Source organism: Schistocerca cancellata, chromosome 2 (assembly GCF_023864275.1).
Source record: "Schistocerca cancellata isolate TAMUIC-IGC-003103 chromosome 2, iqSchCanc2.1, whole genome shotgun sequence".
In the NCBI taxonomy this organism is placed as follows: Eukaryota; Metazoa; Arthropoda; class Insecta; order Orthoptera; family Acrididae; genus Schistocerca; species Schistocerca cancellata.
The window spans coordinates 123,560,071-123,584,582 of NC_064627.1; the positions used below are offsets into that span (position 1 = coordinate 123,560,071).

A 24,512-nucleotide genomic window follows, 5' to 3' on the forward strand; every position below is an offset into this window, starting at 1 on the left:
ATCTCCCAGGGACATTAACATTCTGTGTTAATGGATGGAGTGACGACCGTCGGATCCTGAGTTGTTTTCAGTGTTTCTTCTGTGCTATTTTTTCCTGCACCGAATTCTCTTCAAATCTTAAACTATCCTGTAATCTATTTTTGAATTCTTATATTATCCTATTATCCACCTTTAGAGAAACATACCCATGTGGAAGTGTGATAACGTCCCTGACGCCTGTCTTTGATTTGGTGTTACACGTGTGTATGTTGCAATATCTTTCATCACTCTAAAATTGTTTCTCATTTCATCAGTAAGTCCAGTCATGAAGCACAACTCAGGACTGAAGCACCTGTTACTGGTTTCATAATATGCTCATTAAAAGCAGTTGGATTCCAATTTGATATATCTACAACTACGTCAAGAACAGTCTGTGTTCTCAGTACTCAGTTGTTAGAGGATCGTGCTCAATAAGTATTTGAGTCACCTTCATGCTCTGCTCTAGTCAGCAGTGGTCTCAATTGTAATGCCTAGCCAGCCAGTCTTTCCTGCCATCCGCGTATAGTTAGGTCTTATTTTTGCCTAAGCTATTCTTTGAAAGTAATCTCTTATCCAGTTGGTCTATGCATGTTAATAAACTGCAAAGAATATTAGATTAATAGAAAAGGGGATTTTGTTGGAATCATTATGCAATTGTGATATCTTGATACATAATTTCCTTTTATGAGATGTGATGTGTAAGGGAGGGTTTATATTAGTTTTTGAAAGGGGTGGGTAATGTAAGTACAAACATGGCTAACACAGAACACACATCACAACTTCCAAAAGACCCTCGCTAACAAGTGTAACTGATTCTTCACCATTTGCCATTCCATAGGGTTTGCTAAGATTTTTTTTTTTTTTTTCAGTGACTTCAAAGGTGAAGGTGAGAATGACCATTCTGTAGGAGACGTTGAACACCATACCTCCTCCAGCTTCTCACTCAAGTACCGGCGAAGTAGGTATCCTGGGGAAGGGGGTTGGAAGGGTTTCCTGTCTTTGGGGCTATCTTCTTTCTCTTCTTCAATTTTGGCAACTATTTCTACTTTTTCCTTTCTTACTTCTCTTCTGAGTACTGGTCTCTCTTTAAATATTCATATGCTTCTGTCGCTGATGTCCTTCTTATTTTCTGTGGTTTCCAATAACCTAAAACTTATTTTATATAGGTAAGCCAAAGAATCAGGCTACACAAACACACTTACGCATACACACAAAAAATCTTACACATCAGAAAGGGAGAAATGTCACGTGTTGAAGGGGGCAATGAATGTGTACCCCGGGAAAGGATGCACACATTGTCGTTTATTGTGATGGTTCTGCATTGTACATACACACATTGTTGTTTAGTGTGAAGGTTCTACATTGTACGTACACGCATTGTTGTTTATTGTGAAGGCTCTGCATTGCACGTGTACAGTACAGGCGCGGGCCTCACACCTCACACACTGAGTGCCTCCGCACTGTCATGGCAACCTTGGCTGGTGTCCTCCCGAGAGATAGTTATGTGAGGCCACGCCGCCAATCATAACAGGACATGACAAGCGGACTTGGTTATGGTGGGCATATTCCTCCACCACTAGCCCTATATAGCCGCATACGCCACCACGCCTGGCAGTCTCATGTTGGGCTACCTACTTGCTATGTCAACGTTGCACCCAGGAATGACGCTACACTGTGCTACAATGGTTTACCATACTGGACTTGGACTCTGCAGCCCAGTCACTGCTCTTGATCAAGCCCCAAGTTGTGTTAGTGTTGTGGAACTGTTGGCAATAAACAGAATTTGGAACTCACACCAATTGTTATTTGTTGTTTCTCCAATTATGGATACAACAACATATAAGAACTATGATGATTCAATATCATATATGTATAGGAACTGTAATGATTTCTGAGTATACATAAGAAGGAAGCATGAGTAAGAAAAAAGAACATAAGCCAGAGAGAAATCAATTGGGGCAATTATTAAGGAATGTCAGCCTAACAAATATTCTGACGATCTGTAGGATAGTGGGACTCTTATAACCTAAGTAAACATATTACATATTGAACGTTGTATAGAGACATAGTATATACCAAGTATGTATAAGTTGAAAAGTAGGGGAGGACTCCGGGGACTAAATGAAGTATCAAGAAATGGAGTTGAGGTGTAAAATAGATTTGTAACTTTACCAGAATACATTTCATTTTAGTGTAAATAAAGATGTATACTAGGGAAATGAACCATGAGGCCTACCCATAAAGGATAAGGGGGACACACCCAGCATTTATTGAATATAAAAGGCAGATAGGCAGACCTAAGAAAGGCTGACCTGTACTGTGCGGACAGGGGCACCAAGAAGGGGATTGACCTTTACCATAGGAAAATAGAAATCAAGAGGGGTGTACCCACTGAAATGGAAGGAGGGAGTGTGCTCATAGGGTCAACCCATTTGTAAGCTATGGGTACTGTTCCAAAAGGGGAAATGGACAGTATCGTGACAGAAGTCACACATTTTATAGGTATTATTTTGGTAAGTTTGAATTCTATATACCACTAGCATTCTTATGTTTTATGAGTGTCGGAAAGAACACTTTCATTTGCCCAGAGTTCCTCCAGAATACAAACTACTATGAATAATGATACTAGTTGGTACTGAGGAAAAATAGTACAAAAAATTAGAATACAGGATGAAATATTTAAGTGTCCATGACACCTGGAATTTATGATTGGAACAGAAGAGAAAGTCCTCACAATTTATAAGTAAGAGTAATGTGGAATGAAATCATAAATAGAGTCCTATGTTCTAAAAACAATATGTACTAAAAACAATGTAGAGTAAAGAATTAGAAAATTTACACGTAAATTCTGGAACCACTCGACCTTCTGCCACCTCGAACACATGATATTTTAAAGATAAATGTAAGAGAGAGCCTATTTACTGCACAACACATGTCTGTGTGTACAGGATAGATGTTTATCATGGGAAGACACGAGCTGAGTCATACGAGCAGCACCGACAAGTATTTGCCGCAAGCGCCACAGACGCTGTAGTGGAGGACACAGAGTAAAGAGCATTTGTTAAAAGCAGGCAATTGTGATTATGTTTAATTGTATCTAACATGTGTCATCATAGTTGACTTACAAGAATTTGTATGTTTATGTGAATCTTGTGGAGATGAAAATATATCTGGACTGAAATGAAAGTATGAGGTTACCGAGTTATTTCTTGTGAGAGAGAGAGTATTTGTTAGTCCCTCTAACCAGCATTATCTCTTTGGAGAAGAAGTTGTGGAGATCAATGCAGCCACATATACAGAGAAGAGAATCAGCCAAAAGTTTCAAGTAAGTCAACTGTAGTAAGAGAAGTGATAAGTTTGCAATCCAGCTTTGCACTGCTTCTCTTGTCGCCAAAACTGTTAGAACCCTTCTTCCAAAAATCACTCATTCTTCCTGATGGCAGTCTCCACGTATCAGAAATGATGGTTGTAAAAATTAATATTCCAAAATTCATAAAAAATATTGATGTACATAATCATTACACAAGACAGACAATAAAACTCCACATTCTAAAAATGCATACCTGTGCCTTTAATATTCACCATTTAACCAAGGAATTTAACTTAACAAGTCTGCCAGCAGAGATCAACAATAGTAAGTCTCTGACTTGCTTTAATAAGAATCTAAAAACCATTGTTTTACACTGTATCTGGATTTTTGCCACATTTCTGTGGAAAGAAATATGAAATTGATTGCAGGAATGATTTTTGTAAAATAAACAAACACTAATGCAAAATATGTGCTAAAAAGCTTGTGTTTATGTAGTAATCCAGAACTATGCCAACCAGGTACTTGTTTTGTATATGTATGAGATGGACAAAAAACTAAAATGAAATTGGAGTAAACACTATTTAAAATCATGTTTTATAAAGTTCCATCACATCACTTCATATCATCAAACCATCACACCATACTGTGATTTGTACAGTAGCAAATGTACATTCTGTGTGCATCACCATGTGCATATCTTGTACAAGATTGATTCAGAGGAGAAATAAATAAATATTACCATAAGGAGACATCAGTACAATTGTTCGGCATTCACATTAATAATAAGTTATAATGAGTCACCCGTACAGAAAAAGGTGTGCAATAATTTATTAGCAGTACTGTACCTTATGAGGAGATTAAAAGATTGTCAATCATACCTTGGGTTTAAGCATTTTTCCATACTCTTGTGAACTATGGATTAATACACTGAAAAACTGCTGTTGTGACTAATAATGTTTTCCTCTGTCATAAAGAGTGTCATTAGACACATTTTTAGTTTGTGAAGCATAGTTTATTGAACACAAGATACTTCCTGTTCTCAGCTCATACATACCCCAAGTTATACTACAGGCTACAAAGAATAGCAACATGATAAATGTCCCCCAGGACAAAACTATCCAAAAGCAAAAACTATTTTGCAGAGTATTTCTTAAGATGTACCAGGAACTACGAGCCAACAAATTTAAAGAGGCATTATAATCTTCATTAAAAATGTAGACCTTTTATAACATTGAGCAATTCATGTATAATGGTCTGGTAAATTGTTGATATGTAGCTGTTTTTCATAAATTAAGTATGTAATCTTGTTCTAAACTGATGAGGTCTCATCCAACATTAATGTTGTCTCCAGACAAAGAAATGGATTTGATTTGCTCTATGTAGCTAAGTGAACAGTGAAAGAAGAGCCTGTTGTGTTTTCAGTAACTGAAATAGAGCTTTCATAGTGAAGATTCTAATATTCCTGAAATAAAAAAAGTTTAGTCAGTGTGTTTTACAAATTTTGACTTAGTCAGAGAGACATAGTCTTTTAATGTGAAAACCATTGAGAAGCAGAGGGATACTCATTGTAAAATAGATACATGTTGGGATACACTGGGATAAACAGGAAAACAAATGAATTAGGGAACAGACGGGAATAGAAAGGTGAAATGGAGGTTGGCATGATTGATGGTAGCTGAACCAAGGAACTTCTTTGCTGAATTTCAAGAAATAAAAGAACTCTTAGGGTGCAACCTAATAGAAAGTGGGAAGATGACATTAGAAAACATGAAAGAATTATTTGAATGCAATGTGGTCAAAAACAGTGAAGCCCTGAGAAGTCTTGGGCTTCATCCAGCAATGGGTGGGAAAGACTGATGATGATTACTGCAAACATTTTTCATCTCAGTGATGCTTGTGAGATTCTGTGATTCTTCATTTTTTCACAACCACTTTATGGATTATCCACATGGCCAGTTTAAATTTCATTCTAAAACATGTTGTCATTGCTTCTTGAGATGTGCTTGTATGAATTTTTCTAAATTCAAAGAAAGAATTTCCTTCTCAGTCCATCTGGTAAGTCTTCCCTAACCCAAGCCTCTGGGTGACTTTTCCAGACTCTGTCCCTTTTCGTAAACCTCACCAGTCCTTTTCCTTCACCCCTCTTCCTTCCCCTTCAACCCTTCTTTGGTGGTTTTGAAATGCTGATCTTTGAAGTTACTGAATGATAGTAAGTCAATAAGTGATAACACAACCATCACTTAGCATGTTCCATGGATCTCAGTGAGAAGTAATGTCTCCTGAATGAGAACAGAGTAGAATGTAATGGAAGGTGTAACAAGGTATCTCTCCTTATGTTGACCTAAAGACATGAATGTTGGTTTATTTACACTATATTAATTCACTTTTGTCATGTAGAATTATATTGGACCTGTGGGGATGTACAACCACTGCCTCTACCCTCTAATAATATTGCTGCCCTACTGCAGCAAGAACAACTGTGTGTTTGCTAGATCAGTTCTCTGTGGTATGTGTTCTATGCTAAACGCATTGTGCATACACTCCAAGAATAAAGTATTCACAGTAATTGATGGGAGTGTGATTGATTATATATCATCATAATTACCATGCCTGCTCCCCACTACCTACAGGCTTATGCAACTGAAGTAAATAAATTCCCTGTTTTGCAGAGGTGACCAGTAAAAATATTGTGTAAAGTGAATAACCGCACATCTTGCAGAGACCTTTTTAAGTATTGTGGTATTCTCACATTACATTCCTTTACTTTAGTGAAATTTTACACATTTATTTATGCTGTTGTTACTAGAAATACCAGTCAGAATACATAATTTCCTGGTCATTGTTTACAAATTTATCTCTGAATATGTACTTTCTTCTTTTAACTACTGAGCAACTGATGAAGTAATTAATTTTTCTGGAACAGTAATTTCAAGGTCTATGGGCTTTGTTGAATTTACCATCATTTTTAAAGTCTGTGGTTCAGTGCTTTTTATTTTAATCTATTAACATTTCCAGTATTAACTAATTCAATAATACAGCTTGACCGCTAAAACAAAAATCATTTCTTTACATATATTGGTTCTTTTATTTGTTAACAAGAATAATAATGTTTATAATATGGTTACAGTATATCACACTTTATCTAAAAAAATTATTATTCATAACTGGAACATAAATTAAGTTTGATTTCCTTTGTCATTGTTGCATCCTCTGTAGAGCACATCACAATCAACTCCCCTCATTCCAGCCAAACCAGCATCAGCAATTAGCCGCATCCAACTGGAATCTACAGATTTTGCTGTCCATGAACTGTGAAATAATATAACTTTTAAACACTTAAAAATGTTTTAAGTGAATAATAAATGGCTGTGTCTGAATGAATTAGGAGTAAAAAGCTTGGCCCAAAGTTAGGAAGTGTCACTTTATGTCAAGGAATATTTTATTGTGACGTATTAATCTCATAGTGTGAATTACTAAATCATTTGATTCAGGACAGGAGATACACAAAACATTTGTGATATAACTTCACCATTATCACAGTACAACAAATGATAATAATAGTACAATAATGCTAATATAAATAAGGCAAAGGGAAATTGTTGATGGTATATAAATAATTTGTGGAGTAATGTTAACAACTCACTGAATTATTGACAGGCACATAAACAAGACTGAAAATTTTAATTGGCTTCCAGATGAATCTTTCTTTAAAGCTAAAGTACATTTTACAAGAAAATCATTGATCAACATTTGAAATGTATGATAGTAAAGTCTTGTCATTGTCCTGAGTTAAACATCTTACTCACCATGGGGGGCTGCTGACTCAGTGTTTCAGGTGGACAGAGGGAAGGATGGGAAGACATACAGGGGGCATAGTTGAATGTTATGGGCCTGGAGTCATTTCCTATGGAGTTAGCACAAGGGGCATAGCAGCAACTTCATGGTCCAGAAACCATCAGAGGATGTTTTACATTAGAAGTTATCTGAAGCAAATTGTATGTAATAACATTGTACAGTAGGGACCATCTGAATGAGGCAGTGCTGTGCAGCTGTTAAGACACTGACCTTATATTTGGGAGGATGGAGTTCACTGTTCAGGCATTTATAAGAGAGAGAGAGAGAGAGAGAGAGAGGGGTGGGGGGGGGGGTGGGGGGGTAGGGAATACATATTCTCTCTTTCTGAACTGTACCATACAGGTTTTGGATAAGTTCTGTTTTAATTCATTTCACTGGAATAAGGTTTTTAAGATGTTGAGGGCATATACAACACAACAACAGTTTTATTCTGCATCGCTGCCTTTGATTTACACTGACAATCAGTAGCAAACAAAACTGATGTACCATTTACATTTTTATATTTTTGTACATTCCATCCTGGATTTTTCATTCTCTTATACAGGTTAAGTTACCCATGTAGAGTAAAACAGGACCTGCCCTAGAGTGTATTTTGTACTCCACTTAGGATAATTCATGTGTTTGAAGTGAGAAGTATTAATATGTCAAAGAGCTTTGTAAGATCACAGACAATTCCTCCAACATTATGTCTCTGATCTATGGTTTTTTTCCCATTGTTGTTTATTATAACCACAGAACTTCCTGCTTGCTGGAATCCAAATTGGTTACTTAGAGTAATATTATAATTTTAAATAAAATTTTGAAACTGGATTGTTTCCTCAATATTTTGAAATGAGTGGAAGAGTAGAGGTGAGACAGTAGTTCACTCTTTGTTGAAGTGAAATTTAACTTCTGTATGCATTAACATACTTGGAAAGTAGTTCTGCTCAAAAGTTCACTTGATTATTAGAATTAATGTGCTACTATGGGATGTACTACTTTCATCATCAAAAGTTCAGTTTTTAATTATTCTGAAACTTTAGAGAAGTGTTACCTTCTCAGTATGTGAACTGAAGCTTCCTGGCAAATTAAAACTGTGGGACTGTGACTCAAACATGGGGTCTTTGCCTTTTACGAGTACTTGCCCTACTGGCTGAGCTACCCAAGCACAACTCAGAACCCACTCTCACAGCTTTACTTCTGCCAGTGTTTTTTTCCTACCTCCCAAGCTCTAAGGCTGTGGCTAAGCTATTTCTGTGCTGTATCCTTTCTTTCAAGAATGCTGGTCCCTCAAGATATGCAGGGGTACTGTTGTGAAGTTTGGAAGGTAGAGAGGCACTGGAAGAAGTAAATCTGTGACGGCAAGTCATGAGTTGTGTTTGAATAGCTCAGTCAGTAGAGCACTTATCTGCAAAAGGCAAAGGTCCCAGGTCTGGGGCACAGCTTTAATCTGCTAGGAAGTTACAGATCAGTGCACATTCTGCTGCAAATTGAAAATTCATTCTGGAAATATTGAAATTTCTTTGTCACACTGTCATTTTTTTCACTAGAATGCAGTAACACAGCATTGATTTGCAACATTTGACTGAAGAGTTAAGCAATGGATGTTAATCTGAAGAAAGAAACAATATATCATAATGGAGTTGAAAGTAAAACAATGGCATTATAAAATATTAGAGAAGCATATATTTTGCTAGTGGTACCAGTCATATACATACCAAAAGTGAGGTAAATACTGTCATAAGGGAGATGAGTTACTTTAACCAGTAACAGAGAAAAAAATGAAGCAAGTGAGACTCTTTAGGAATAGTATAATAATATTTTTGTTAAGAGAGTAGTGTCTATCTGTCAGCCACTGAAATAGCAACAACTGAAAAGAATGCTGACTTACACAACAATTTCATATAAAATTTGTGCCAACTCAAAAAGTTGTCACTATTGCAACATACTCAAGTTCACACTGTGGCACTGTGGGAAGAATCACTGTGGTGCCGAAGCTGCCTACTGTTAATTGTAAACAGTAGCAGCCTCCTGCACCCAGCTTTCAGCCTGTAAGGCTCTTTACTGGGTCTATGCACTGCAGACCACTGTTTACATGCCCTGCTGTTGTTGTCTCTGTGGTCTGTGTCATCAACAGCAGCAGTTTCCATGAAGTGATCTTATGTATTAAGACTGGTGGTGGTTGAAACTTCCTGGAAGATTAAAGCTGTGTGCCGGATTGAGACTCGAACTCGGGACCTTTGCCTTTCTCAGTAAAGTGCTCTACCAACTGAGCTACCCAAGCATGACTCATGCCCCATCCTCACAGCTTTACTTCCACCAGTACCTCGTCTCCTACCCTCCAAACTTCACAGAAGCTCTCCTGCGAACCTTGCAGAACTTGTACTCCTGGAAGAAAGGATATTGCGGAGACATGGCTTAGCCACAGCCTGGGGGTTGTTTCTAGAATGAAATTTTCACTCTACAGCGGAGTGTGCACTGATAGCTGTGCACATGTGCTGTATGGCTTTGGTTATTATTCAGACAGGCCTTGGTTATTATTCAGAAAGAAGTTGGTGCTGTTAGCTTAAGGAAGGTTGCTTGTCCCAAGAGTTTATGAGCACAGTGGCTCTAGTGTTGTTGATTTACTGTATTTAGCTGGTACTTAGTTATATGACAGTTCATTAACAAAGCTGTAGTTAATTAGTTACATGTTTCATGCATCACTTTGCATGATAGATTGTAATGATATGGACTGAGTCATTTTATATTCACATCGCAAATATGTACGGTTACATTCTGAACAGTTCTAAGTTCTTTTAAATTTTTATTTTATTTTCTTTATTACAAAAAGAAAGAAAGATATAAAGTTGTAAGTTAGTAATTCCTACCAACCATCTTTTACACATTATGGTAACAGAAATTCCTACATGGAACGGAACGTGTTGTCAAGGAGAAACTTTCTTAGTTTGTTTTCAAATTTTTCTTTGCCATCTGTCAGACATTTTATATCACTGGGTAAGTGATCAAAAGATTGTTGTTGCAGCATTGTGCACCCCTTTTTGTGTGAAACACAACCTTAATGTTGAATAATAGGATAATGAATGTCATTTTTCCATTGGATATTGTAATTATATACATAATTGTTCCTTTCAAACTGTAGTGGGTTTTTACAACAAACTTCATGAAAGAATAGATATACTATGAAGCAATAGTCAGGATGCCCAACTCCTTAAAGAGATGTCTACCAGAAGATCATGGATGAGCACAACATATTATTCTGCACTTTGTTTTTGTGCTATGAAGATTTTCTTTCTTAAAGACGATTTACACCAACACATTATTCCATATGACATTATTGAATGAAAGTATTAAAAATATGTCAACTTACTGATTTGTCTCTCCCTAAGATTTTCAACAAGCCCATATTACACGATGTGCCCAAACCGTAGATCTATGCACCAGCACCCCAAGTGTGCATATTTGTAACTGCAGACTGGTTCACGTAGATCTGTTACACCATTCACATGGGATATACCTGGTGTGTATGTGAAGTAGACAGTGGTAATGTGTGAAATGCAAACAACTGTCTGATCTCTTGTAAAGTTGTTCGTTCTATCAAATGAAACACAAGGGGGACCATGTGACATATTGGAAAGTCATCCGTTCGAATTATTTATGTGACGTAAGGTTCCTATTTCATAAGAAAATGTTTATCATTCTTTATTAAGTAATTGTTATTCTCTTATGTAGGTTATTACTGTTCTGAATTACAGACCTAACAGTTAGTTTTATATTGCAACACTTGGTTACAGAGGTGTGTGTATTTATACAGCATTTTGCACTCGTTTTTGGAGGTATTGCTCTGGTAGTGACAGTAAATCTTCAGATTAGGGCAGAACGATGATGAAAACAAAAAGCCAAACGTTGTTGAGCTCGATCCTGGCTGAAAGGAAGGGACAAAGGCAGGGGATTATATTCACTGCTTATGAAAGAACTGAGGCTCGAGGCTCCGCATGAATTTCGGAGCTTCGTGAGGATGGACATGGTCTGTTTTGAGAAGCTGCTATCTATGATGGAAGATGGAATTAGCACGTGTGGCACTCATGAGGGAGGCTGTCTCACATTCTCAAAAGTAAGAATTAAATGATAAGTTTATACGTTTTGTGATTATACCAGCCTAGATCACGAATAAAATACTGATAAATGCCCTGTTACGTTACAGGCTGGATGTAACATTATGTTTCCTGGCGACTGGGGAATCTTTTAAGAGTCTTGCTTTTAGTCACAGAATAGTACAGCCCACCATTTCAAAAGTTGTTGTGGATATATGCACTGCAATTTGCAACACTTTAAAGGACCAATACTTAAAGGTGTACTTGTGTTATATATATACTACTCAGAGTTTTGTAGTCCACGTCTGTCACACTGGGCCAAACTGCAAGGACTTTCTCCCTTTCACTGCTAGTTTCTCTTTTCTGGCATGCTGAAATCAAGCAAGATATGTAATCAAATCAAACCTGATCTTTCGTAAACGGAGGCATTACGATACAAATCAAAAATCACCTTATAATGTTATATTCATATTACTCAGAAAGAAACAGTTTCTGACTACCTTATTATGGTACAGTGGATCATACATGCACCTTCCTAGCAGTATGCCTGATTTAAGATGCTTAGCACCTCTTTGCTCCATTTCATTTCTAGAATATGAAGCCATCAATAGAAAAAATCCTTTCACAAACAGCTAGTATAAGAGTGTCTACTGCCATTCTTTTCTGAATGTATGAATTGTAGTTACCGAAAAAAAAAAAAAAAAAAAAAAATGCGGAAGATCCCCAATGTGAAAAATCCACAACACGAAAATCTGAAATAGCCACTAGCTGCCTAACAATAACCAAACAACAAGCAGAAAGCACTGTGGTATACCCTTCCACGCGTGCGCGGTTTATCTCTGCCTACTGCGCATGGCCAGTTTGATGGCAGTTTAGAACTGCACTGTATTCTGTCACGTGGATAATGTCTGCTAATTTTCATAGTTTCACCCATTCTACTGCTAGATGGCTGTCGCACTATACCAGTACTGTTCGCAGCGGATCATCGTGTAATACTGCTTAAGATTGAACCTTACGGAATCCCATATGTGATTTCTTCCCAGTCACAATTATGTCCTTGGACTATATTGCTTGAATTACTATGTACAACTTTCTGCATTCTTTTGGTTCAATATGACATTATGCATTGGTTTGCAATACCACCAGTCCCATAAGATGTCAATTTATCTAGGAGAATACTGTGATTTCCACAGTCAAATGCCTTAGAGAGGTCAGAAAACACTAACAGAGCTGTTTTATTATTTGATGTGTGTAAAATCTGGTGAGTGAACATGTAAGTGGCATTCTTAGTAGAGCAACACTTCTGAATCCCAAACTATGATTTGCTAAGGATGCTTTTGTTGCTATCTTTTATTTGCTTTGATCTTTTGGTAGTGGCGTACTGGGGGGGAGGGGGGGGGGGAAGGGGTGGGTAGGCTGCCAGCCTACATATCCTCTCCCACCCCAGAGATATATTTCCCTCACAAAAGACCAAGAATAAGAGGGGGAGGGGGTTGGTGGTAGGGGAGACAGACAGACACAGGAATGGTAATATGGTGACATAGCTTTCTGATTTAAGTTCTTACAATTGCTGGTCATCTGCCAAGCATTTAGTTGCTTACATTGAGGGGTAATGGCAATGGAAACGAGTGTTTGGCATCAATTGGCTGGGAGGCCTCTTACGGGGCAGGTCCGGTTGCCTTGGTGCAGGTCTGGCCGCCTTGGTGCAGGTCTTATTACATTTGACGCCACATGGGGTAACCTACACACCAGATGGGGATGAAATGATGATGAAGACAACACAACACCCAGTCCCTGAGTGGAGAAAATCTCTGACCCAGCTGGGAATCTAACCCGGACCCCTTAGGATGGCAGTCCAACACGCTGACCATTCAGCTATCGGAGCGGACACATCGAGGGGTGAATAAGGATCAGTAAAAGTCGATAGTTTTCATGATTTTGTGTGCTGCCAAACATAGCGATCTAACATTTGTTGTGCTACAGTAGGCATAATTTAGTTTGTGCAGTAGAGTGTGAGTTATGTAAACTAATTGGGGGTATGATTGTTTGGAAAACTGGTTTATTCGAATAATTGACCTGTATACATTTTTTTACCAGTAAAAACTACATGTATTTATAATGACATGGATAACTTTTATTATTACCAAGGCAAGTAAAGTAGGAATGTATGTAGTACAGCCTAGTGAACAAAAAAAAGTAATACATATGCAGTCTGCTTGTACAGTATGTTTATGCAGAATTAACACTTAAAATCCTTAATTTTGGTCTGTCTGAGAAAGATTACCCACTTACAAACAGCTAAATCACGCACTTTCTTCAGGACAGATATCTGATACTAGTTGCTTTGATCTTGATCTTTAAACTGTATCTAAACATGTAAATGCTTTAGAAGTAACCAGTATATTTTCATCTTCATTTTATGAGCCACTACCATTGAGATGCTGGCAGCGTCAGCTTTATCAGTGGTGAGGTTGACAATTTCATTATTCTGCATGATTTGGTGCACTGGATTTGCATTGTTGACACTCATCCATTCTTGAACGTCTTCTTTGTCATATTCAGGGCAATTGAGTTCTTTTAGCATCTTTAGCATTTTGGACATATCATTCTGATCATCATTTTCAACTAGATTTTGAGATCTTTATGCCATACCCGACATTTTATTCCAGCCCTTTTTCAAATTCAATTCCTTTACACCACCCTGTGGTGCTCCAATCATGTAGTGCACATCTTTCAAATCAGTATTTTTATGATTTCATGAGACATTCTGCTCCCTCTTCTTCTCTTTCTAACAATAACTTACGTAACATTTCTCTTCTGCAGTACTGTTTCAAAACCTCAATAATGCCTTTGCCTTTATCCAAGTGTTGTAAGAAGGAGGCTACCTTAGGTGGAAGAAAAATCACTTTTATCAACTCATCCTTTTTGTTTAAGATATCATACGATGCATGAGGTGACAGGTTGACAATGAGCAATAATGTTTCCTTCCTTTTGCCATTCTTTAACTGATGAGTTTTTACAGAAGGTACAAAAGCTTTCATAAACTATTCCCTGAAAATTGTACTCGTGCAGGCAATCTTTTGTGAGGTGCAAACAACATTGCAAATGTGTTAACACATTTGAAACAACATGGTTTCTTACTTTTATCAATGACAAGCACAGGCAGTCAGTGGCTACCAGCAGCATTGGCAGAAACTAAAGCAGTGATATGATCCTAGCTTATTTTAGGAGCAAGTGCTGCTAATTCACAACATGATGCAACAATTTTCTTGGCAAAGTTTTCCAACTGAGCTAGGGTGCTGACTTATAAAAAATATGATCCTAGCTTATTTTAGGAGCAAGTGCTGCTAATTCACAACATGATGCAACAATTTTCTTGGCAAAGTTTTCCAACTGAGCTAGAGTGCTGACTTATAAAAAATATTGTGGGGGCGCATACTGGGGGTCTTGCCCAGGGAAATTTTCTAAGTTTTATATGAAAAAGTGAGTTTTAAAGTTTTTTTAAGCTTTTTAGAGTCGTAAGATCAACTTTAGAACCCCAAAAACTGGACTCTCGCTTACTCAACACACCGGGAAACTTGACAAGCCTGACACATTTTTTGGGTTTGAAAAAAGAAACAAAACATAAACACGCATGGTATTTTTGTAAAAATCTAATTTAATTTACAGTAATAATCATTCTTATAGACTATTACAGAGCAGTGAATATATAGCTCTGAAAAGACTGAAATTATGTTTAAATAAATCCTAAACTATCATTAAAAGAATAAAATATATAATATTGCTGTTGCACGGAAATAGCACTTTGATTAATAAGTGAAACAGCTAATTTAAGCTTACTTTGAATAAGGCTCAGGGTTCATTAAATGAAAACAATATCTCAAAGTTAATGCTTTCATACAGTTAATAAAGTTAATACAGTATGCCTAATACTTTCAGACAGAAAGTATGTAAATAGCGAGTTTTAATTGGGTCTTCCACACTAAAAATATTTAAGTATTTGAAAATAACCAATACAGTACTACAGTAATATAGTAATACAGTACTTAACTAGTACTAATATTTCAAAACTTAAAATTTAACATTATGTATGTATTAAATTATCTAATTATATAAAGATTTTTAATATTGCCGTAAATGCCATTATTAGGGCTAGAGTGTTTTTAGAAATGTACAAATGTTGACCTTCTAACTGGATTATTGAATATGAAGTTGTTGATGACTGGATGGATGTGCAATTCACCCAAAACATCTCAGTAGGCATGAAGGACATCCAAGTTTTCAATCACTTCTGACCCGTTGTTGATCAGAGATATGACTTCAGACATCTAAGGGCACTAAATGACCATTCTGATGTTGCTGTCATTATTGGAACTACTTGGAGAAACTTAATGCACTTCACCAATTCACATAACATTTCTCCATCTACAGGCTCTTGTGTAAAGTACTTTCTTACATCACACATGTTTTTTAAGACCAGTTGTTTTTTATTAGTGATATCAGCAAACATATTCAAGTGTAAGCACAGTCTCTCAATGTCTAGGTCATTTTTAAAAAACTCAGTTGGCTTTTCCCAATTTGTTTCAGCTCTGTTTACTAAAAGCAAGCACTCTTGTTCAACTGCAATGACCTGTGTAAGTCCAGCTGAAGCAAACTGCTCAGCAAAGCAAGATTGCGCCCTTTCACAAACTTCAATGTAAATAGCTTTGTAGTATTCCTTTGGGGTTTTGAAAGTGTGCAGCAAGCTGCCTTCATTGTTTTTGTACTTCTTTGGTATACTTTCATTCTGAGAAAGTGAAGGATCATCAAGTTGTGAAGGTTTTTCTTTTAAACACAATTACCAAAAGTGTTCAAATTATCACACCTTCCATTCAATATACAAATCAAGTCCTGATATATTTTTCCAGCTCAGCAGCACTTAGATGAGGGCATTGAATTTTTTCATTGACATCCTCTACTGGGCTCATTGCATGACAATAAAGACATAAAAAGAAGTAAGTCTTGAATCGTAACATTGACTCAAGGTAGGCTGCACATTTGCAACCTGCCTCTGTTTTGTCCTCTGCAGAAAATGTTCCAAAAAACTCTAGAAGTTCTTCAAAGTTTTTCAATATTCTTAACATACTAGAAGCTTGCATAGTCCATTGAGTCATGCAAAGGGTTGTAGGCCAGCTTGGTCATTGGCACTCTCACAGTGTATGCTTCTGAAAAGTCTCATCCTTTTGTTCAATTCCCTTATGGTGTTTATTAATATCCCTCACAGACGCAAGATGGCAGAGACTGTCTACAACTGCCAAGTCTAAACTGTGAGCAGTGCAGTGCACATAATGTGGTTTTGGTTGTACATCCAAAAATAACTTTTTTAGTCCTTTGAACTTAGCTCTCATATTCAAGGCACCATCATAGCACTGTCCTCTTAAGTTATCCATTGACAAATCAAGACGAGCAAGAATGTCTTTTAAAATACAAAACAGAGTTTGTGATTCAGTGTTTGGGGGTCTCGTATAAACCAATAAAGTCTTTATTCCAGAATGAAATTTTCACTCTACAGCAGAGTGTGCGCTGATATGAAACTTCCTGGCAGATTAAAACTGTGTGCCGGACCGAGACTCGAACTTGGGACCTTTGCCTTTCGCGGGCAAGTGCTCTACCACTTGAGCTACCCAGGCATGACTCACGCCCCATCCTCACAGCTTTAATTCTGCCAGTACCTCGTCTCCTACCTTCCAAACTTCACAGAAGCTCTCCTGCGTACCTTGCAGAACTAGCACTCCTGGAAGAAAGGATATTGCAGAGACATGGCTTAGCCACAGCCTGGGGGATGTTTCTAGAATGAAATTTTCACTCTGCAGGCGAGTGTGCACTGATATGAAACTTCCTGGCAGATTAAAACTGTGTGCCGGACCGAGACTTGAACTCGGGAGCACTTTCCCGCGAAAGGCAAAGGTCTCAAGTTCGAGTCTCAGCCCGGCACACAATTTTAATCTGCCAGCAAGTTTCAAAGTCTTCATTGATGATTAAGGAATCATCAACAGTACGAATACAAAATGAGACTTGTTTGTGAATCGAAGAATCACTTGTTTCATCAACCATAATAAAAAAAAGTTCAGTCTTCCTGATTGAAGCCAATACCTTTCTCAATGCAGCCTTTCCTAGTAGATCAATGATCTCGTTTTAAATATCGTGGGATGTCCACTTATGCCCCAAATGTGCTAACCAATCTTACAACTCAGGTACATTATTCTTTTGGAGTTTCGACTATTGAAAAACGTCATGCCCTCTAATTGCTAGTCCCTGTTTGCATAGAAATTGCATGGTAGTAAAAATTCTCTCAAGAGCTAAATGGCCTTTCTTCATATCACTATCTAACCGTTCATTCAATTGGGAAGCCACACTTTGGTTAGTGATAGAATTTAGTTAATGCGTAAATGTATTTTCATGAAGATGGAATTTTTCCAAAGCCTTTTTCCAGTTAGGAAACCCAGCAGAAGTAAATGCATCTTCTTTTTTTTTTTAAGAAAATTGTAATAGATTTTTAGAATTTGCCTATTTGCAGGTTTTCCAAAAAACTTTTTCGGTAGATGCTTCATATTCTAGCCATGTATATTTGATCAACCAAGACATCTGAAATGATCTTCCTGTACTGGTTTGTCCAGGTTTCGGTTGTGAAGGGTTCTTGCCTGAAGACAACGAAGCAGTTTATGACACAATAACTGTTGGAGGTTGACTTGCAATATCATCAGCTTCAAAGCATGCCTTTTTGGTAACAAATTTATCCATTTCAAACTTAATTCACAATACTCTGAGAGACTAAAGTAAACAAATAAAATATAATCATATAAAATAGTCCACTAGACACTAAAGTCGTAACACTAAACACGTCTGCAGCATGCACTGAATGCAACTATCCACACTGAATGACTGTGACAGCTGGGTGGGCTTTATATAGCTGTGGCATCGTAACATCTTGAAGCGTCAAGGTAATGTGAGGTGGAGGGTTCCAGGTGCTTCTGCTCCAGTCCTTTTGATGTCGCCGCAGCCACAGTGCTGGCCCGCTGGCGCCAGACTTTACCCAAAGGTTCACACACTGGGACAAATTTTAAGTGTGCCCATAGCACCATAACACTATCATGAGTCACATAATTCATTTTCAGTTAACCTGCTTACTACCATAATAATTATTTGTTTTAACTCATTTAACTCATTACTGCAGCATGCACTGAATGAAACTATCCACACTGAATGACTGTGACAGCAGGGTGGACTTTATATTGCTGTGGCATCGTAACATCTCGAAGCATCAAGGTGATGTGAGGCGGAGGGTTCCAGGCGCTTCTGTTCCAGTCCGTTTGATGTCGCCGCAGCCACAGTGCTGGCCTGCCGGCGCCAGACTCTACCCAAAGGTTCACACACCAGGACAAATTCTAAGTGTGCCCGTAGCACCATAACACTGTCATGATTCACACCACTCATTTTCAGTTAACCTGCTTACTACTATAATAATTATTTGTTTTAACTCATTACTGAATGTATTTTAAAAGTTAACTATCATCAAAAAAGGGAAATAAAAAATTCCAACATAATTTTGTGATTCTATGAAGCATAATATAACTAATAGTTTTCTTAAATTATTGGAGGGGCGCCACCTCCCCCGCCCCCCCCCCCCCAAACGTAATTTTGAGGGGCTCAGGCCCCATGGAGTTGGCGCAATTGAATCCAGTTTTGTCAGTACTCTAAATGTTTTTAGAGCATAATCTTCTTCCCCCAATACATCCCTTGGTTTTATTTTGAAACAATCAGCTGCTGAACACAGCTTGTATATGAAGTTCATGAATTCAATGCATTGACTGAAAGCATTTTTGCTTGAAAATTCTATTACCTTCCAAGATTTTCTTTATGTTGAATTGCTCTTCACATACATTGGGACCAGAGAAAGGTTCTCCTTGTTACCTGTTTGTGTAAACAACTTGTAAACTACATCATTTAGATTCATGTCTATGATGAGCTTCATAGTTTTATAACTGGTAGATCCTTCAGTAAACTCAAGCTTAGATATAAAATTTGAGATTATTACCTTGTGTTTTTTTAGATCTGTAATTGTTGACCTACCAACTTTGTTCTGATTAGATAACATGGTTGCAAATTCACCTTCCTCTAACCTTTTATTAACCTTGTGTTTACCTCTCATAGAAAGGACCACATGATTGCTTTTAGGCTGTTATATTGTGAGTTTACATTATGTGGCAAGTTGACACAAGTAATTGTAACATACCACAAACAGTTACTGTTGTTGGTAACTCTGGATTGTTGTAGGGAGAGAGGAGGAGGAGGGGGGGGGGGGGGGGTTGCGATATGACAGTAGCAGTGGGAAGGCAGCACACATGAGTGACTGTTCAGCTAAGTGGTCTTTCAGTTACTTTCAGTTAACTGACATTTATATAATCAACACTCGACTGTATTGTACCAAAGCATGATTTGTCCTAATCCCCCCTTTGGGTCCATTGGTTAGAATAAGCCCGAGATATGCCTGCCTGTTGTAAGAGGTGACTAAAAGGAGTATCATATGTTTCGGCTTTTATGTTATGGTCCCCTGTAGGGTTTGACCTCCATTTTTCTAAAGTTTCCCAAAGAGTGAGCCAGTTGGGGAAGTGTGCCTTACTTGGTGCATAGTGTCCATCATGTGTTGAGACCTCTCGTATCCTTCATCGACGTGGATCTGCACTTCTGCTCATACCCTCCTGGGTGCATTTTCCTCCATCCTTTGTGCAGTATTGCTTTCTGTGCTGTCAATGATAATAGACTTCTTAGCTCGTTTTCACCTGATATCCAACACAGTAGCCAGTCTGTTGTGGTGGGGCCGCCATGTACCCTGTTGGCAGTAGCCCCCGACCACACAGGGATCACTCTGCTGAAGCCTGCGCTGTTAACTCCTCTTGTACACCAAGGAGTAGATTCCTGTCAACCTGGGGCATTGGGAGTCCTGGCAATGGCCATCCTGCCAGGTGGCCTTTGCTGCAGCTGAGTGGTGCCTGTAGGGAGGGCCCCTGGTCACAGTGGATGGCATCAGGGCGGATGACATGCCATTAAGTGTAGTACGTCATCTCTTGCTGATGGTGAAACACCAGCAGTCTCTAAGCATTCACAGGCTCAATTCAATGTACAGAAGTATGATCCCAAATTGTTCCCCTGCCTGGCCACACGATGGGAGGAACGTCAGGCTAAGGATGGCAGCAGTTCTTATTTGCTCCGGTACCTTGTATATTTGAGAGCTGATGGGGAATCTTTCATGACAATTTAGCCTCAGTTTTTTGTTGAGCATTTAGAGGACAAGTTTGGGGAGGTGGAGGGCTTGTCCAAAATGAGATCTGGGTCAGTCTTGATCAGACAGCATCCTCTGCCCAGTCACGGGCCTTACTCACTTGTGACAAGCTGGGGGATGTTTCTGTAAACATCATGCCCCATAAGAGCTTAAATATGGTCCAGGGTATCACATTGCACAGGAATCTCCTTTTGCAGTCTGACGATGAGCTGCACACCAATTTAGAGTGGCGATGCGTACATTTAGTTCGGCATGTCCACTGGGGTCCGAGGGGTAATCAGGTTGCCACCGGTGCCTTCATCTTGGCCCTCGAGGGTGATACATTACCCGAGAAGGTCAAGGTGATGGTCTACCACTGTGATGTAAAGCCCTATATCCCTCCCCCAATGAGGTGCTTTAAATGCTGGAAGTTTGGCCATATGTCATCCCGCTGTACTTCCAGCATCACATGTCGAGACTGCAGATACCTATCACATCCCAATACTCCATGTGCCCTGCCTCCCATCTGTGTCAACTGCAGAGAGCACCATTTGCCTTGCCCTCAGACTGCAGGATTCTCCAGAAAGAAGGAAAATCACGGAGTACAAGACCCTGGACATACTGACCTACACTGAGGTTAAGAGGAAATTTGAACGCCTACATCCTATATGTGTGACATCATCTTATGCCCTTGCTACAACAGTTCTAGTCCCATCAGCTCCATCAACCCCAGTCACCTCCCAGAGATGGAAGACTACACCTGCCCCCTAGATGGAGGGGGCACTTCCCTCCCTGTTGCTCCTGCACCACTTATCTCGGGAGCAATCCCCCCCCCCCCCCCCCCCCAACCATCAGGGATATCAGTCTCCACTTCTGTGCTGGAGAAGCTTAAGTCTTCTTTGGCTCCTCTCACTAGGAAGGGGTCCATTGGGTTTTCCCTTCCCAGGTTTCTTCTAGTGGGAAAGATGACACCTGCCAGTGGATGAAGAGCCCAAAAGCAGCTGGTCATAGGGCTCCAAAAAGAAGATTACCAAAACCAAGGGATGTGCGGTGACACCCACACAACCGCTACCTGCAACCTCTGAGACTGAGGACCTAGATCTTGCTGGACCCTCAGACACAATGGATATTGACTGCTCAGGCAATAAGTCGGTGGCAGCAGGTGACTGTGAGGCGTAAACTGCCTCATTGAATGTTCCATGCCTTCCCAGTCTGATGATGATGTCATCCTCCAGTGGAATTGTGGTGGTTTTTTCCACCGCCTGGCTGAGCTACAGCAACTGTTAAGCTTTACGGTTGCTTTCTGCATTGCCCTCCAGGAAACCTGTTTCCTGGTAATGTGGACCCCTGCCCTCCGCGGCTATAAGGAATACTGCAGGAACCATAGTGACTATAATCGAGTGCCAGGTGGAGTTTGTATTTATATCCCACACTCAATCTATGCCCCTTCAAACCCCTCTTGGAGCTCTGGCTGTCAGAATAAGGACGACGCAAGAAATAACTGTCTGCAATGTATATCTTCCTCTAGATGGTGCAGTATCCCTGAATGTATTAACTGCACTGATTGATCAACTCCCTAAACCTTTCCTACTTTTGGGATATTTTAACGCCCATAGCCCCTTGTGGGGTGGCACCATGCTTACTGGCCAAGGCACAGATATCGAAACTTTACTGTCTCAGTTCGACTTCTGCCTCTTAAGTACTGGGGCTCCCACACATTTCAGTGTGGCTCCTGATAGTTACTCAGCCATTGAGTTGTTAATCTGTAGCCCAGGACTTCTCCCATCTATCCACTGGAGAGCACATGACAACCTGTGTGGTAGTGACCACTTCCCCATCTTCCTGTCACTGCCCCGGTGTCAGGCCCACAGACACCTGCCCAGATGGGCTTTAAACAAGGCAGACTGGGAAACTTTCACCTCTGCTGTCACCACTGAATCTCCATCACACAGGAATATCGATGTGGTGATTAAGCAGGAGACTACAACAGTCGTGTCTGTGGCAGAAAACATAATCCCTCACTCTGTAGGGTGCCCATGGCAAGAGGCAGTCCCTTGGTGGTCGCTGAAGCAATTAAGGAGCATTGGAGAGCTCTACGGCAGCATAAGCGGCATCCTTCCCTGGAGCACCTCATAGCCTTTAAACGGTTCCATGCCTGCATTTACCAACTTATCAAACAACGGAAGCAGGAGTGTTGAGAGAGATATGTCTCGATCATTGGGTGCCATATGCCACCTTCCCAAGTCTGGGCAAGTATCAAACATGTTTTCGGGTACCAGACCCCAACAGGTGTTCTGGTGTTAACATAAATGGCGTGTTATCTGCCAGCGCAATCACAATTGTCAAGCACTTTTCTGAGCACAATGCTCAAGCCTCTGCATTGGAGAATTACCCTTGCACTCTCGAATGGCAACTAGAAGGGAAAGTCCTCTCATTCACTGCACGCCACAGTGAATCCAATAATGCCCCATTTACAGAGTGGGAGCTTCTCAGTGCCCTTGCACATTGCCCTGACACTGCTCTTGGGCCAGATCGGATCCACAGTCAGATGATTAAACACCTCCCATCTGACTACAGGCGACATGTCCTTGTCATCTTCAACCAGATCTGGTGCAGTGGTGTCTTTCCATTGCAATGACGGGAGAGCACCATCATTCCGGTGGTCAAACCCGGTAAGAATATGCTTGATCTGGATAGCTATTGGCCTATCAACCTCACCAACATTCTTTGTAAGCTGTTGGAATGCATGGTGTGTCAGCAGTTGGGTTGGGTCCTGGAGTCAAGTGGCGTACTGGATCCATGTCAGGGCGGCTTCCACCAGGGTCGCTCTACCACTGATAATCTTGTGTCCCTCGAGTCTGCCATCTGAACAGCCTTTTCCACACGCCAACACCTGGTTGCCATCAATTTGACTTACCTAAAGCACATGACATGACCTGGCAACATCATATCCTTGCCACATTATACGAGTGGGACTCCGAGGCTCACTCCCGATCTTTATCCAAAATATCCTGTCGCTTTGTAACTTCTGTGTCCAAGTTGGTGCCTCCCATAGTTCCCCCCATATTCAGGAGAATGGGGTCCCACAGGGCTGTGTATTGAGTATCTCTATTTTTAGTGGCCATTACTGGTCTAGCAGCAGCTGTAGGGCTGTCCGTCTCACCTTCTCTGAATGCAGATGACTTCTGCATTTCGTACTGCTCCGCCAGTACAGGTGTTGCTGAGTGGTGCCTACAGGGAGCCATCCACAAGGTGCAGTCATGGGCTATAGCCCATGGTTTCCAGTTTTCGGCTGCAAAGACATGTGTTATGCACTTCTGTTGGCGTCGTACTGTTCATCCGGAACAGGAACTTTACCTTAACGACAATCCAATCGCTGTAGTGGAGACACATCGATTCTTAGGACAGGTTTTGACACCTGATTGACTTGTGGCTTGCTCACCTTCATCAGCTTAAGTGGAAGTGCTGGCAGCACTCAATGCCCTCTGCAGCCTGAGCAACACCAACTGGTGTGCAGATCGCTCTACGCTGCTGCAGCTCTTCAGAGCCCTTGTTCAATCCCGCCTTGATTATGGGAGTCCAGTTTATGGCTCAGCGGTGCCCTCAGCATTGCATTTACTCAACTCAGTGCACCACTATGGCGTTTGCCTAGTGTCAGAAGCTTTTAGGACGAGTCCAGTGACCAGCGTCCTGGTGGAGGCTGGAGCTCCTCCATTGCAGGTTAGAAGTGCACAAGTGATGGCCAGTTACATTGCACATGTTTGTAGTTCTCCTGCACATCCAAATTACCGTCTCATTTTGCCACCCACAGCGGTTCATCTCCCGCATCGGTGGCCCATGTCAGGGCTTCTGATTGCATTTCTTGTCCGATTCCTTCTTTCCGAACTGGAGTCCTTGCCTTTACCACTTATACTTGAGGTCCATTCATGTACACCTCCATGCTATACATCTAGGCCAC

At 40.0% G+C, this 24,512-nt stretch overlaps 1 protein-coding gene across 1 annotated transcript in view; it reads right to left on the bottom strand.

Annotated features, from left to right (window-relative positions):
* Nucleotides 1–6,421: 6,421 nt before the first annotated feature.
* The window catches only part of LOC126161379 (uncharacterized), a 151,846-nt gene continuing 133,755 nt past the window's right edge, over nt 6,422–24,512 (bottom strand). The window contains exon 8 of the mRNA XM_049917156.1: nt 6,422–6,637. Coding sequence (XP_049773113.1) covers nt 6,505–6,637 — 133 coding nt within the window. The 3' untranslated portion in view covers nt 6,422–6,504. The remainder of the gene's footprint in view (nt 6,638–24,512) is intronic.